This window comes from Psammomys obesus, unplaced genomic scaffold, assembly GCF_907164565.1.
Source record: "Psammomys obesus unplaced genomic scaffold, mPsaObe1.curated_primary_1811, whole genome shotgun sequence".
Classification (NCBI taxonomy): Eukaryota; Metazoa; Chordata; class Mammalia; order Rodentia; family Muridae; genus Psammomys; species Psammomys obesus.
In genome coordinates this window covers 1,333,040-1,347,601 of record NW_026594014.1, presented here as the reverse complement: position 1 = coordinate 1,347,601, position 14,562 = coordinate 1,333,040, and the positions used below count along the sequence as shown (strand labels likewise).

Genomic DNA, 14,562 nt, shown 5'->3' with positions numbered 1-14,562 from the left:
AAATCACACTCATGGTAGAGAGCAGAAAATGAATGCAGAAATGCCAGATGGCTTGTTCCATGTCAGCCAAGAAGGAAGGCCTATTTTGGGGAGCCTGCCATTACCTACTCCATGAGCCAGGGTTCTCATACTTGATGAGCCTGCCCCAGCAGACTTGTGTCCAGGTCTGAAGACACCTGTGACTGTCATGACTTAAGATGACAGCTACTGTTAGCAAGAAGAGGGGAAGGAGGGAGGAGAGAAGGAAGACAGGGAAGAGATGAAGAATATGTAAAATGAGGAGATGGAGGAGGAGATGGAGGAGGAGGGGGACAGAGGAGGAAATGGAAGAGATGAAGGAGGAGAGATGGAAAAGAGGGAGGAGGAGATAGAAGAAGAACGGCATAAGGAGACACTGCACAGTACCCTGACAGCCTAGACTGATGCACAACACACAGTGCCCTGGTGCAGGCACCCCTGCTGCCTGCTCCGGTACCAGCAGAAGGAGAGCAGGTGCAGGCGGTTCTGAGCTGACTCCGAGGGGGCCTCTCTCACCCTCTCCTTTGTCCTCTGGATCCAGATGCAACTTGACCTTTAACACTGACCCACTGACTGGCATTGGGGTCTACTGGGGGGTCCAAGATGCCAGCAGTTCGCCTCTGCCTTCAGACAGGTACTGGGTCCGGGCATGGTGGCACATGCCTTCAGACCCAGCACTTGGGAGGCAGAGGCAGGTGGATCTCTGTGAGTTCAAGGGTAGCCTGATCTACAAAGCAAGCTCCAGGACAGCCAGGACACAGAAAAACCCTGTCTTGAAAGAAAAAAAAAAAAAAGATTGCATACAGGTACTGGGGATCAGGGGACACCTTGTGCCAAAAGTCTCACTGGGTCCCAGGCAACAGCAGCCTGCATCTTTGGTGGGGTGGCTTTCTGAGGTCTAGAAGCCTCTGAGCACCCTCCTGTTTCTAGGTTAACTCAGCACCCAAGGCTACCAACACCTGCACTTCAGACCTTCACCCCAAACCAAGATCAAATACACCTTTTCCTGTCTGTCTCCACATCTTGTGTGTATGGGGATAGGGGTGGGAGGAGCTGAGCTCAGAGAGCAGATGGGCTCTGTCGCTCCCTCTCCCCTAAGACAGGACACCTCACTTCCAGTCCAGGGCACTGTGGAAACAGAATGTTCACCTCGATGCCTGTCTCCTATCAGCTGCTCCCCCTGTGCAACAGCTGCCTGGGACATGCTAGAAAAACTTAGCTGGACAACACCATGGGGTTGAGGCGGGTAGCTGTCAACTGGGGATCCCAGGAGATGTCTGGGGACATGTGTGGCTGTCCTGACCAGAACTTGGCTAGGAGTGAGTGGAGGCCTGGGACGCAGTTCAGGGCTTTGCAGGGCTCAGGAGGCCACAGAGAACCTATCGCAGTGTCCTGGAGGGGTGATGACTCCCCTCCATCAGCATCTAAAGATACAACCCACTGTCCCCTCTGACTCACTGTCCCCAGTCACCACCTAGCTACCTTCTCAGCTAGAAGAATCTGATGGCCTTCTAGCTGTTTCATGCCACCTGGACACAGAATGGAAGTGTGGGCAGTGTTCTGTGGGCAGTGCTGAAAAGCAGGGCTTCCCATGTCAGGGACAAAGGTTCAAACCCCAGCTTAGCCACATGTGTCCTGTGTGACCCTCAAAAACATGCAAATCTCTCTGTGCCTCAATTTCCCCAAAGCTATAAACCAGAACTACAATACTTATGCCTGGGGCTAGGTAAGGATTTAACAGGAGTGCACACACAGATTTTCATAATGGCAGCTGTCAGGTGAATAAGCCACTTCAAATCACACCCAACCGGTCTTTCTGAGGATAAGGTGCCACAGAGATTGATGCCCACGTGCTGGGTGCTGTGTCAGACGAACTGGGGAGAGGTGGCCAAGCCTCCCCAAAGCCAGCTTACTAGCCACTCTTCCTTTGTCCCCCTGGAGCCCTTGGAGGGCAACTGGAGAGAGGAATGCAGCAAAGTGTCAGATGTGCAAAACCATGGCTTGGGGTCACTGACCCCAAAGCCACTTCCTATCGACCTGTGCATTCCAGAGCAAGCCCCAGCCCACACCAGAGCCTGCCTTGCTGTTGATCCCCGCATAACTGACCTTCTAAAGGGTCCGAGGAGCTTCCATGGCAGCTGCAGGCGGGGGGCACGGACCTTGACAGAACAAATGTGGCGTTAAGGTGGGCAGGTGAGAAGGGCTGGCCAGAATGGAGGGTCAGTGAAGATGGGGTCTGGCAAGGATGGAGGGGTTGGCGAGGATGAGGGGCTGGCGAGGATGGCACGGTTGGTGAGGGCTGGGGGCCGGTGAGGATGGTAAGGGTGGAGGGGCCGGTGATGTGCTTGGCTTCTCACTCACTTTCCATGCGGGCGGGAGTCTCCGCCTGTGCGGCCTAACCCTATCTACCTGGTTAGACTCTAACTGAGCCTCCCAGCCCCTCGGGGCTGCCAGCATGCCCTGGGTTGCACTTGGAAGAGACGCGTCCCTCAGTGCCCGGTCTCCCGGGGACCCAGCTGGGAACTGGCGACTGTGGTCCACACCTTCTGGGAACCAGTCCCAGTTCCTCGAAAGCAGGTTGGTGACTGCCCAGGGGTCTCCCAAGGGAGCCTGGGTGGGAGGCAGCAAGAGGGCCGCTGGGATGGAAGGGGAGGGGTATGGGCGGGCCTCAGGCCTGGACCCTGAGGGTGGGGCTGAAGATGCAGGGATTGAAGCCAGAAGCTGAGACTGGGCGCTCAAGCTAATCAGGGAAAGAAAGGGGTGAGAGAGAGATGACTTGAGTCTGAGAGGGTAACAAGCTCGGCATGGGACAATGTGGAAACTGAGGCAGAGGATAAGGGCAGAGGGATCAGGCTTCTGAAAAATCCAGCTGAGGGTTGGCTAGTCTTGGAGGAGTCAAGCTGGTAGGGTCATCCGGAGAGGTTCATGCAGGGGCCACCAAGCTGTGGGGTGTCAGGTTTGAGAAGAGGTCAACCTAGACTATCAGGCCCTGACGGGACAAGTTGGGGAATCAAGTTTTGGAGCTCAAGCTGGAAGGGGAATCAGGTTTGGGGAATAAGGCTTGTAAGGGATCAGGCTTGCGAGGATCCTGCTTTGGGAGATCAAAATGGGAGAGGATGAGGCTTGAGGGGATCAGGTTCCGGGGGATGAGGCCGGGAGGGTTTGGCAGAGACGAGGCTGGCGGAGGCTGGCGGAGGCTGCGCGGACGCCGGGCTGAGCCGCGCTCTGCGATGAAGCTGGCGGCTGCGTCTCCGCAGCGGTGCGGCAGCAGCTCCTGGGCGCGGCCCGGAACGGGCGAAGCGCGGCGACCGGGGCGGCGGGGACGACGAGGCCAGGGCGCGCGGCGCCGAGGCGGGCGGACGGCGCCGGCCGGGGCGGGAGGCGGCGAGCCGGGGCAGGACGCTGCTCACCGGGGCGCGGCGCGGAGGACGAGCTGGGCAGGGCGTCCCCGTGGCCGGCGGCGCCTCACGCGCGATGCTCCATGCCCCGGACGAGGGCCCGGAAGTGGCGGGCGCGGGGGACAGTGAAGGCGGCGGACACCGGGGACCCGCCGGCTGCGCCTCCTTTGACCCGGAAGTTGGGCCGCAGAAGTAGCGGCTTCTGATTGGGTAACGTCAGGGCAGAACCAACATCTACGAAGCTCTAGGGGGACAACGTGCGGGAGTGTCACACGGCAGAGGGCAAAACTGATGGCCCCGCGCTGTCCGGGAGAGGGTTGCGGGATGGACACCCCTGCGCCGGTTCCTGTCGATCTCCCTGACCCTGAGGTGACCTATCAGATAGATAGGAGCAAGAGCCGAAGACCGAATAGTGGTGGTACAGTGGTTAGCAAGGCTGTCCTTCTAGCAGTTGGCTCTAGTTCGGTACCTAGCTTGAGCAAGACTAACGCGGTTATGTTTTTCTTCCCTTGAAAATCAACTTTCAGAATTTAGCCGTGATTGCTCATGCCAGCCCTCAGGAAGCTAAGGCAGGAGGACTGCCAGGAGTTCCAAACTAGACTGGGCCGCGAACTGAGATCCTATTTCAAAAACAAAAACCTTAAGATAAAAATCCGTATAACACAGAAAAGAGAGAGAAGACGAAAATAGGGAGCCAGAATTGGTGATTGTGGGAAAGTGAGTTCATTTTGATTGAATGGCCAAGCTGGTTTGGCCGATGAAGGAGACGGGCTCAGATGATGGCAAGAGAGAATCGGTTGTTCTTTCCTCCATGGCGAATGTTATGGAACGGCTACAAAGTAATTCGAAATTCAAGGGCCACAAGATTAAATAAAAAAAAAAAAAGGTAGCCAACATAACCTCTATTTTAAAGCAATATTTTAAAATTGGTCGACTTGACTGCAAAAACAGTCCAAAGGAACATATCAGATATAACACCAAGGCAGGCTTGGGACAAGTCTCACAGAAATGTTTATAGTCTGAGGCAGTGGCTACCAGCTTATGCTCATGGCTCCAAACTTGGGGATGTGGAGCCCAAGGCCTCCTGGGGTAAGGGCGGGGCAGTGCCCCGGAGCTACATTGTGTTTTTATTTCTATATATTTCTCGTTGCTTTTGAGACAGCCTCTGAGGATGCAGGCCCTAGCCAGCCTGGAACTCTCCACACACATAAGGCTGGCTTTGAACTCTCAGATCTGCCTGCCTCTGCCTAGATCCTGTCACAGCCCATTTTACTTTTATTTGTCTATTTTTTTATTTATTACAATTTATTCACTCCGTTTTGCTTTTTATCTGTGTGTGTGTTTGAGTGAGTCTGAGCCACGCAAGTGTGGCCGAGGAGGGTGATGGGTTCCCCGGATCTGGAGTTATGGCCGTGTGGGTGCTGGGAACTGAACTCCTCCCCCCCTCTCTGCACTACCTTTCCCCAACGCCTGAAGAGCTTTTGTAAATAAAGTCACATTCCGCAGAGGTTGTTATAACTGGGTTCCTGGGGAAGGGCAGCCTTTGTTGGTGTCATCTAGTGAGCATACCCCATTGTCTTTGGCTGTTCCTGCACTGTTGAAACTGAGCTTCCTGGCTAGTTAACTATTTGACCGGACATCCTGAGGGCTACATTTTGAACACGATGTTGCAACCCTGTTCCCTTTCCAAGAACCCTCCCTGGAGACACCAATTGTTACACAATTACAGGACATGGCTCAGGGCCTGGCTGCTTGCTCCTTCTCTTCCCCTGAGCCACCTGCTCCTCTCTATCTCAGGGCTGGGTCCTCTTCCCTTTCACACACGCCTTTCTTCGGAATCTCATCTTCATTTTGGGGAAGGGTCTCATGTAGTCCAGGCTAGCTCAGAGCTCACCGTGCAGCCAAGGTGAGGCGCTGGCGACTAAGGCCAAGGCCCAGCCTCAGCTTGAACATCAACATGAACTTGTGTGTTGAGGAATGGGGGTCTCTGAGGTCTGGGTCAGCTCCAGCATGCAGAGGTGGGGCTAGGAGAATCAGAAATTGACCCTAGACATAGGCATGTACTGAAGACGGAGGGGTAAGTTTGTGTCTCTAGCTCTGGAGCTTGAGGAGGGTAAAAATTTGACTCGGCGCGACATGAACTACAGCCATTTTCCAGCGGCAACACTGAGGCCTAGAAGTCCTTCAGCTCCCTGGACCCAGGCCCAAGTGGGGAGTGGCAGGCATGGGGGGGCTTGGTAAAAAGAACCAAGCAGAGGGAGGGATGGGATGGAGTGGGGAAGGACAGTGGGTATAGATGTTTGGGAGCCAGAACTATAGGATGTCAGCTGGGTCTTGGATCCACTTGGGAAGCCTCAAATTCACAAAGCGGGTTGATTAGAAAGAGGGCGACCCCTCGAACCTAGGAGCACATGCGCACAGTGGGACGCCCAGGAACTCACTCAGCCCCTCCCTGGTTTCGGTCCAGATGGGTGGGGCGAGGGGTGGGCCGGACCTATGGAGAGCCCTGCCCCGTTCCTACCACCCTCCTCCCCGTCCCCCTGTCTGAGAGGCTCCGCCGGAGAAGGTTCCAGAGCTCAGCCTCCTTAAAAGACGCTCAGCAGTGACTTAACTCTTGCCCTTGCCGAAGCCAGTGGGCTTTGCAGGAACGTTCTGGAGCCGGGCCCACGCAGCACTGCGCACGTCCTGAGCGCGGGTCCACGGTCCCTGCGGTCTGGTGGGTGTTCGGCCCGCTCCGCAGACTGGACCTCTCAATGTTAGGTCTTCTGTGGCCTGATCAGGAACCCAGCAACCCAGCGGTGCTGACGCCTGAGTCTGCGCCTGGAGGGAGTGAGGGCTCTCTTTTGTTAATTTTAAATGTATATATTTTTTAATCATTGGGAGGCATGTGTATCACTATATGTGAGGAAGTCCGAGGATAACCCGAATTAACCCGAATGAGTCCTTTCTCGCCTTCCTCCAGGGGGGTCCAGTAATCGAACTCAGGTAGTCAGGCCTGAGAGCCCCGAGGCCTGCCTACTTTTCTTTCCTTTTTTTTTTTTTTTTTTTCTTTAGGGTCTTAGCCAGGTGCATGCCTGTAATCCCAGCACCCAGGGAGGCAAAGGCAGGCAGATGACTGTGAGTTCGAGGCCAATCTGGTGTACGAAGAGTCCAAGCCATCAAGACTACACAGAGAAACCCTGTCTGGAAAACAAACAAACAAAACAAAACAAAAGGCAGGGTCTCGATGTGTAATACCTAAGCAGGGTTCAAGCTCATGGTCCTTCTGCCCCAGCCTCTGAGTGTCACTTAGGATGTGTGCAAACCACCCTCCCAGAGTGACTTAAGTTGTAAAGCCTCCAAATGCCATCCCACTGTCCACTCCCCACCCCACCTCCCACCGAAAAACTAAAGTTTAGCCCTCCCTAAATCCTCTATTGTTTTCTCCCTCAAGTCTGTGGTGTCTGCGTGGTCTCAGTCCTGGTATTGTGTAATCTATAAATTCAGTAGAGGAATTCTACCCTTGCCCATCCGAGTTCAGAGCCTGGCTGTCGCTAAGCAACCAGGTGCTCCTTTTGGGGGCATCACTGCCCTGAGCCTTGGTTTCCTCACTTGCAGAACTAGAACAGGAGCACCCACGGAGAACACTTGGGACTTAGGATATGGCATACACAGCGTAGCAGAACTCAAGTTTCACAAGCAACGGCTACAAGCGTAGATCTCCTGTGCATCCAACAAATGAGGGTGGCCAGGTCAAGTGCTCGCTATCTAGTGTGAGGATACGAGCTTGGAACCCCAGTGCCCACTAAAAAGCCAGGCATCCTGGCGCTCACCTATAAGGTGGACACACAGTGAGGGCTCACTGCAGCTGCTCTCAAAAAAGTAAGGTCAAGTGAAGGGGGCGTGGGAGCACACACCTGTAATCCCAGAACTCTTGAGGCAGAAGCAAGGGGATCTCTGTGAGTTCGAAGTCAGCCTGGTCTACATAGGCCTGCCATCACTACGCAGTGAGAACCTTGTCTCAAAAAAAAAAAAAAAAGAAAAACAAGTCCCAGAAAGACATAGGGAGCCAGAGCCCTGTGTTATGGGAAGAGGGTGGGGCCTCTGGGCTGCCAAAAGCTCTTCTGTGTGGAACACAGGATGGGCCCTCTTGGCGCCTCCTCCAGCATGACACATCTGGAAACAAGAAAAACCAATGCCTCGGATATTTGAAGTGGAAAGACCCAGCTTGTTTTGGGGCCACACCTCTGGAGGCTAGGCTTTTGTTCTCACTGGCAGGTTCATCCATCCTGCAGCTGAGGCAGGGGAGCTCCTGCTGTTAGAACCTTCTTTGGAATTCCAGTGTAGGCTGAAGACCAGCAACTCTCTAGGACTTCACATAGGGGCCACTGAGACATCCGACCTGGAGGACTGAGCACCTACTGGGTTTTCGGCTCCTCTAGTGTGAGACAGCCATTGTTGGAACACCCGACCATGGCCTGTGAGCACTCTAACCCCCTTCCAACTGTAGTCCCAGCGGTCCCATCGGCCACAATGGCATGTCCAGCAAGGACTTATCTCCAGAAAGTTCCTAGTGCTATGTGGGAGACGAAGCCTTTGATTCAAGCAGAATCCTTGAAACAAATCAGAATCTGGTCGCCTTGTGGCTAATCCACACACATCTGCTGTGGGGGCCTTTTTGTTTATTTGGTTGGTTTTGGGTTTTGTTTTGTAAACTTGACGCACGCACACAAGGGTCTTATGGGAAGAAGGAACTTCAATTGAGAAAACATCCCCATCAGATTAATGACTGATGGGGAAGGGCAGCCCAAAGTAGGCAGAGCCATGCCTGGGCTGGTGGTCCTGGGTTTTAAAAGAAAGCAAACTGAGCAAGACACAGGAAGCAAGCCAGTAAGCAGTAGCCCCCACGGCCTGTGCATCCTTCCTCCCTGCTTCCTCCCTGACTTCCCTCAGCGATGGGGTGTGGCTGGAGAGTTGTGAGGTTAGATGAACCCTTTCCTGCCCAAGCTGCTTTTGGCCAGTGTTTATCACAGCAACACAGCACCAATTAGGACAGCAGCTCACTGTTTTCTCTGCATCCCATCGCTCAGAGGGCTAAGGCAGGAGGATGGCTGTGAGCGATAGGCCAGCCTGGGCCACAAATAACAACAAAATGCCAACTCTCCCAAGAAATCTGTGGTCCATGTGGCCATGCAAGGCCCTCTTTCCCTGCCCACAGACTCAGGGCATGAGTGGAGGCCAGAGCCTCCGACTCTTCCCTTTTTCTCTGGCTCCTCCCCCTGCACCCTCCTCTCTCAACACAGACCCCTCCCATCCTCACTGAGACAGGGTGGGGCCAAGGTCCATGGGGGTGAGGGGCAGTAAAAATGGCCAGATGGACAGGAGAGGCAGAGGACGCAGATGAAAGCAGAGACTCCAGTGGTCACCCAACCCAAGCAAAGAGAGAGAAGGGAGAAAGGAGGCAGGAGGATCTCTATGAGTTCCAAAACAGCCTGGGCTCCAAAGTGAGACTCCACATCAAGATAGATAGATAGATAGATAGATAGATAGATAGATAGATAGACAGACAGACAGATAGATAAGATGGAAAGCAATGTGGGCAAACGCTGAATTTGACCTCTGAGCCACACACATACACAAGTAATAAAGAGTAAATCAAGCTGGGCAGTGGTGGCGCTCATCTTTAATCCAGCATGCAGGAGGCAGAGGCAGGAGGATCTGTGAGTTCAAGGCTGGCCTGATCTACAGAGGGAGTTTCAGGGCAGCCAGGATGTGACACAGAGAAACCTTGTCTGGAGAAAAAAAAATTAAGATAAAAGAAAAACTAAAAGGAGAGACTTAATAGTGCAGCATGGCCTGGTGCTGTCGGGGAGAGAGAAGGGGCTGGGGAGACTGGCTAGGCCAAGAGTTGCAAAGAACACAGAAAACGACTCACTGTGACAGCTCTGAGCAGCTGAGGAGGAGACCCTGGGGACAAGGCTGTGGTAGTGAGCCTCCAGTAATCCGACACACCTGAGAGCTGGCTCAGGGGGGAAGAGGGGCGGACCACTAAGGCTGGAGCTCACACAAGGGACTAGGAGAAGGCCCCCGTAAGCCATCCCCTGACTTCCATGTGTGCACCAGGGCACACTGGTGTAAAACCAATGGGGGAGGGGGAGGAGGAGGAACCATGGGCCTGGGAGAATCCACTGACAGGGAGGAGGTTTGGCTGCTGTCCAGTGGGTTGAACCCTCACCCAACAAACACAAAGCCCTGGGTTCCATCTGCAGCACCCCGGAAATTGGATGTGGGGTGCACACCTGTCAGTCCAGCTCTCAAGAGACAGAGGAGGACAGAGGTGGAAGGTCATCCTTGGCTACATAGTGAACTGGAGGCCAGCTTTGGCTACATGGCATCCTCCATCTCTCTCTGTTCCTATCCTCCGTCTCTCTCTGTCTCCAGCTGTCTTTTGTCACCTCTTCCCTTCTCTCTTCCTGCTTCTTCATCTATCTCTGTTTCTCTCATCTGCCTTTCTGTCTTTCTACCTCCACCTCTCTCACCTATCCCCCTACCCCCACCTTTCTGTCTCTAATCTCTCAGCCTCCATATGCAGTCTCGCCTCTGCACGAGCGCATGCACATGCACGCGCGCGCACACACACACACCATGTTGCCTGGCACCCTCCTGGCCTCCATATGTCTGCTCTTCTGTTTGTCCTCATTCTCACTCCCTGAAGCCCGAGTCCACAGAGCCCCACTCACAGCGGTGGCGGGTGTTCAGAAAACCAGACACTGGGGGACTAGAGGCCCCGTCTGCCTTGCCCTGCACCAGCCCTGCCACTGCCACTGGCCCTGATAAACCCTCCTGGCCTCCACCCACGAGGCTGCCTTCAGTGTCAACACAGTCCCCGGCCTGATGGTGTCCCTGCACATGTCCAGCTGGGTCTCCCTGTCCTGTTCAGCCCCCTACCCCAACTTCTGTCTCTGCTGTCTAAATAAGACCTCCATCCCCACCTGAAGGGCTAGGGACACAGTCATAACAGTTCATAACAGTCTTTTTTTTTTTTAATTTAGTAAAAAACTTACATTTGTTTTATTTCATGTGTGTATGTATGGGTACGTGAGCTCTCGGGAGGTCAGAGGTCAATGGGTGGGAGTACGTTCCCTCTGTGCACTATGTGGGGCCAGGACATTGAACCCTGGTCAGGTCATCAGACTTAGGGGCAAGTACTTTCCCTGCTGAGCCATCTGGCTGGCCTCTTGGAGATGGACCTCAACACAGCACCAGGGCAGGCTGGGTGACTGATGCATCTGTTGACGACATGGGAGCCTCCTGATCCCATGAACCCACTGCGTCAAGACCAAGTCTGTCCCCCATAACGCTTTGAGGGAGTCTCTCGCCCACATGTGCACCCAAAGATCATCTCCTTCCGTCACGAGACAGTTGTGCACACACCCCGCCCACTGGCCCTAGGCTGGAAAACTCCACACAGAACATCCTTGTCACCACGCTGGTCACCATGGTTACCAAAAGATGCTGTCTCTGTTTGCAAGGCACTCTCCCTTCCTCTCCCTCCCTCCCTCCACCCCAGTTTGATGCTTTAGAATAAAAATTTCCAGGGCTGCATTTCATGGAGGTAGAACCATATTATACGGAATGTTCTAGAAAGGGACGTTAGTACATCAAGGCCCAGCAACGACCATCACTATGGATCCCTCCCGAGACACTGACCAGGCTGGAAAGTGGACTTGGTAGGTCCACCAGGACCCAGAGCAGAAGCAGGGGCCACAGAGATGTGTATGCCTGACTGACAGGTCTTTCTGTAGGGCGGTGGATCCTGTGCGCTAACTTCCTCACCCCTCTCTTTCTTTCTCCCTTGGAACAGGCGCCTGCACACCCAGCTCCAGTCCATCAGGAAGGCCAGCCCAGGTCCAACCTCCTGCCACTCAGCTTATCTCACAAGCCAGAGTTCTGGCTTTCCCCACCTGACCTCCCAGCCAGGTCCCAGCCAGATCAGTCTGGACCTTAGCCTGGAAGGTTGATCACTTTATCTAAAACAAGCCATACTTTTCTCTTGGATCTCAGATGGGCCCAGGCTTCTGATGTCATTAGAACTGAAAAGAGGAAGGATACTCTCACATTTTCTTTTTTGTCAGAATCATTTTAACCAGTCGGTGGTGGCATACACGTGTAATCCCAGCACTCAGGAGGCAGAGGCAGGTGGATCTCTGAGTTACAGGACAGTCTGGTCTGTAGAGAGAATTCCAGGAGAGCCAGGACTAGACAGAAAAAGTCTCGAAAAAAAATATTAGCTTTAATTAACTTATTTTATGTGCACAGGTGTTTTGCCTGCATGTACATCCATGTAACATATATGTTGCAGTAACCATGGAGGCCAGAAGGGGGCGTCAGACACCATGGAACTGGAGTTACAAATGGTTGTGAGCCGAGGTGTGGGTGCTGTAACTCAAACATGGGCCCTCCGGGAGAGCAGTCAGGGTTCTAAGCACTCAAGCCTTCTCTCCAGCCCTGCTTTTCTTCTGCCCACCTCCTCTGCAACCTCTTGCTATGTAGCCCAGGCTAGCCTGAAACTCCTACCTAAGCCTTCTAGACACTGTAATAACATTCATCACTTTATTTTCTTGTTTGTTTTTGTTTGTTTGTTCATTTGCTTTTTTTGTTTCTGAGACAGGGTTTCTCTGTATAGCCCTGGCTGTCCTAGAACTCTCTCTTTCTGTAGACTAGGCTGGCCTTAAACTCAGAGACCAACCTGCCTCTGCCTCCCCAGTGCTGGGATTACAGACAGGAGCCACCAAGGCCAGGTTTATCAGAGTGTTTTTAAGAAAGCTGTAACAAAGCTCTACACCGTCCCTCCCCCACCTTTGCTACAAGGTAGCTTTAGGCTGATCCTGAAACATTTAGGATGGTTTACAATGTAACACACTTAACCACAGTGTTGCTAAACATAAGATACAGAAAAATTTCAAGATACACAAATTGGTTTCTCTTCTATTAGGAGAAATAACTTCCCAGTGAAGGCACACTTTTATTTTTATTTTATATTTATTTTATTTTTACTTTATGTTTATTTTACTTTATATTTAAGGATTGAGAGCTAGAAGCCTTGGGAGATGTTAATGGAAAACATTAAAATTTTTAGCTGCAAAAGTCTCTATTAACAGCAACTTTTTGCCCACTGGGCCTCTGTGGTTTTCATTTTTCTTGCTGATTTCTTCTGTTTTTATGACCACCTATAGGGGATTTGTCCTCTCTAAAAAGAAAATTACAAAGCCGGGTGTGGTGGCACACACCTGTAATTCCAGCAGTCTGGGAGGAAGGTGGATTGTTGTGAGTTCGAAGCCAGCCTGGTCTACAAAAGGAGTCCAGGACAGCCAGGGCTATACAAAGAAACCCTGTCTCAGGAAGGAAGGAAGGAAGGAAGGAAGGAAGGAAGGAAGGAAGGAAGGAAGGAAGGAAGGAAGAAATTCTCTTTAAAAGAGTCAATGAGCATGACTCATCCCAGCAGCCAGAAGGCAGAAGCAGGTGGATCTCTGTGAGTTCCAAGACAGCTTCCACTGCATAGTGAGACAAACAAAAGGATAAGAGAATCATGAGTACCCTCCGGCTGTGGGTCCCCTGGGGTGGACAGGGTTGACATCAATGGGGGTCCCCTGTGGTGGGGTGTTGAGCAGTCTGCCAGCTCCCATGCTCGTCTGGTGTTCTTTCACATTGTATTCATATATCGAGGGGTGCCTCACATGCCCAGGCACACATGCAGGGCTCACAGAACAACGTTAGGATTCTGGGGCTCAAACTCAAGTCGGCAGGCTTCATGACGAGCAACTTTCCCCACTGAGCCCATAGGTTTGACTTTGTTTTGTTTCCTTTTGTGATGCTGGGTATCTGACACAGGACTCAGCCTCTCTGTTTGTATGTTATTTTGTTGTTACTATGAATGCCTCTGATACAACTCTACTCTAACTCTGTCTCAGCTCAGGCTGGCACAGAACCCACCATCCTCCTGCTTCAGCTGACCTCAGTAGCTGAGATCACAGACCTTTCTCTCCACCATTGCTTCGGGGGAATCAAACCCTGATGATCTGCGTTGGTAGCAATCGTCTTTACCCAGGGTGCCATTCATTGGACTCGACTCTATACCTTTTTAGATGTGTTCCCAGAAGCCCCCAAGCCAGATTTATCGAAGGTGAAATGTCTTTGCCACACAACCCTATCCAAAATCTCCACCTCTAAAAGGTGCACACAGTAGGTGCCTAATGCTTGCAGGATGGATGCTCTGGTACCAGAAGAGTGCTTTAGGGGCAGGGTATGCCCAGGCCCCCAGCCTAAAAGGGAATGCCACCTTTCCCACCGTAATTATGGTAATTAGCACCAAGACTTGGGGTGGGGAGGAGTGCAGGGGGAAAGGAGGAGGACTTGGCCCAGGCTGACCTGCTTCCCCAAAGGCATCCTGATTGGACCATGTCTACCATGTGACATGCATCTTAGATTTGTTGCTGGGCATCCCGGCGTTGCCATGGTGACTGCTGCTGTGTACTAGGGAAAGAGTTGTGGATGCAATGAGGGGTCTCAGGACTCGGTGAGTGGCAATGACGAGAGACAGCAGGGGGCCTCAGGCGAATGCTGCCATCCTCCCCCTGCTTCCCGAAGGCCTGTCCTCCAACCCACCCTTACCCTGACACACAGCTCAGCCAGCATGTGGGTGGCATCCACAAGGTCAGGCTTGAGGCAGGACCAGGACATGTAGGGATGACAGCCCATTCAGGCACAGGCAGACACATACTCGCCAGACTCGGAGCAGCTGGGCACACGGTTGCTGGCGACCCCTCCAGGCTCACAACCTGTGTTCCAAGAAGGATTGGGGCTGACAAGATGGCTCAGTGGGTAAAGTAGCTTGCCTCTGCGTGAAGAGCCGAATTTGATGCCACATAGCAGAAGGAGAGCCCTGACCACCACTCCGCTCGGTACGTGTTTACGCAGTACGTATGGAAAGCAGCAGGACAGTCCCCAGGCGCTGGGGCCCGCTAACGATCTACTGGGAGGACACAATTTTTAATTGCATTTCTTTACTTTATTTCTATAAGGGGGGTGCACAAGCCGCAGCACTCGTGTGGAGGAGATCAGGGAATAGCTCCCCCCCCCCATAGTGTGGGTTCTAGGGATCAAGCTC

At 53.0% G+C, this 14,562-nt stretch overlaps 1 protein-coding gene across 4 annotated transcripts in view; it reads right to left on the bottom strand.

Annotated features, from left to right (window-relative positions):
- The window catches only part of Dpp9 (dipeptidyl peptidase 9), a 32,789-nt gene extending 29,203 nt beyond the window's left edge, over nucleotides 1-3,586 (bottom strand). Inside the window, exons 1-2 of one of the 4 annotated variants that reach the window (XM_055617721.1) lie at nucleotides 3,429-3,586; nucleotides 2,125-2,177 (exon numbers count right to left, since the gene is read on the bottom strand). Coding sequence is in view for 3 of the 4 variants with exons in the window: in XM_055617725.1 (XP_055473700.1) it covers nucleotides 2,125-2,177; nucleotides 2,380-2,475 (149 nt within the window). In the remaining variant the exon portion in view is untranslated. Of the gene's footprint in view, nucleotides 1-2,124; nucleotides 2,178-2,379; nucleotides 3,406-3,428 lie in introns of those variants that run through there. The other 3 variants (XM_055617725.1, XM_055617724.1, XM_055617720.1) reach the window with 3 other exon arrangements.
- Between the last annotated feature and the right edge of the window lie 10,976 nt (nucleotides 3,587-14,562).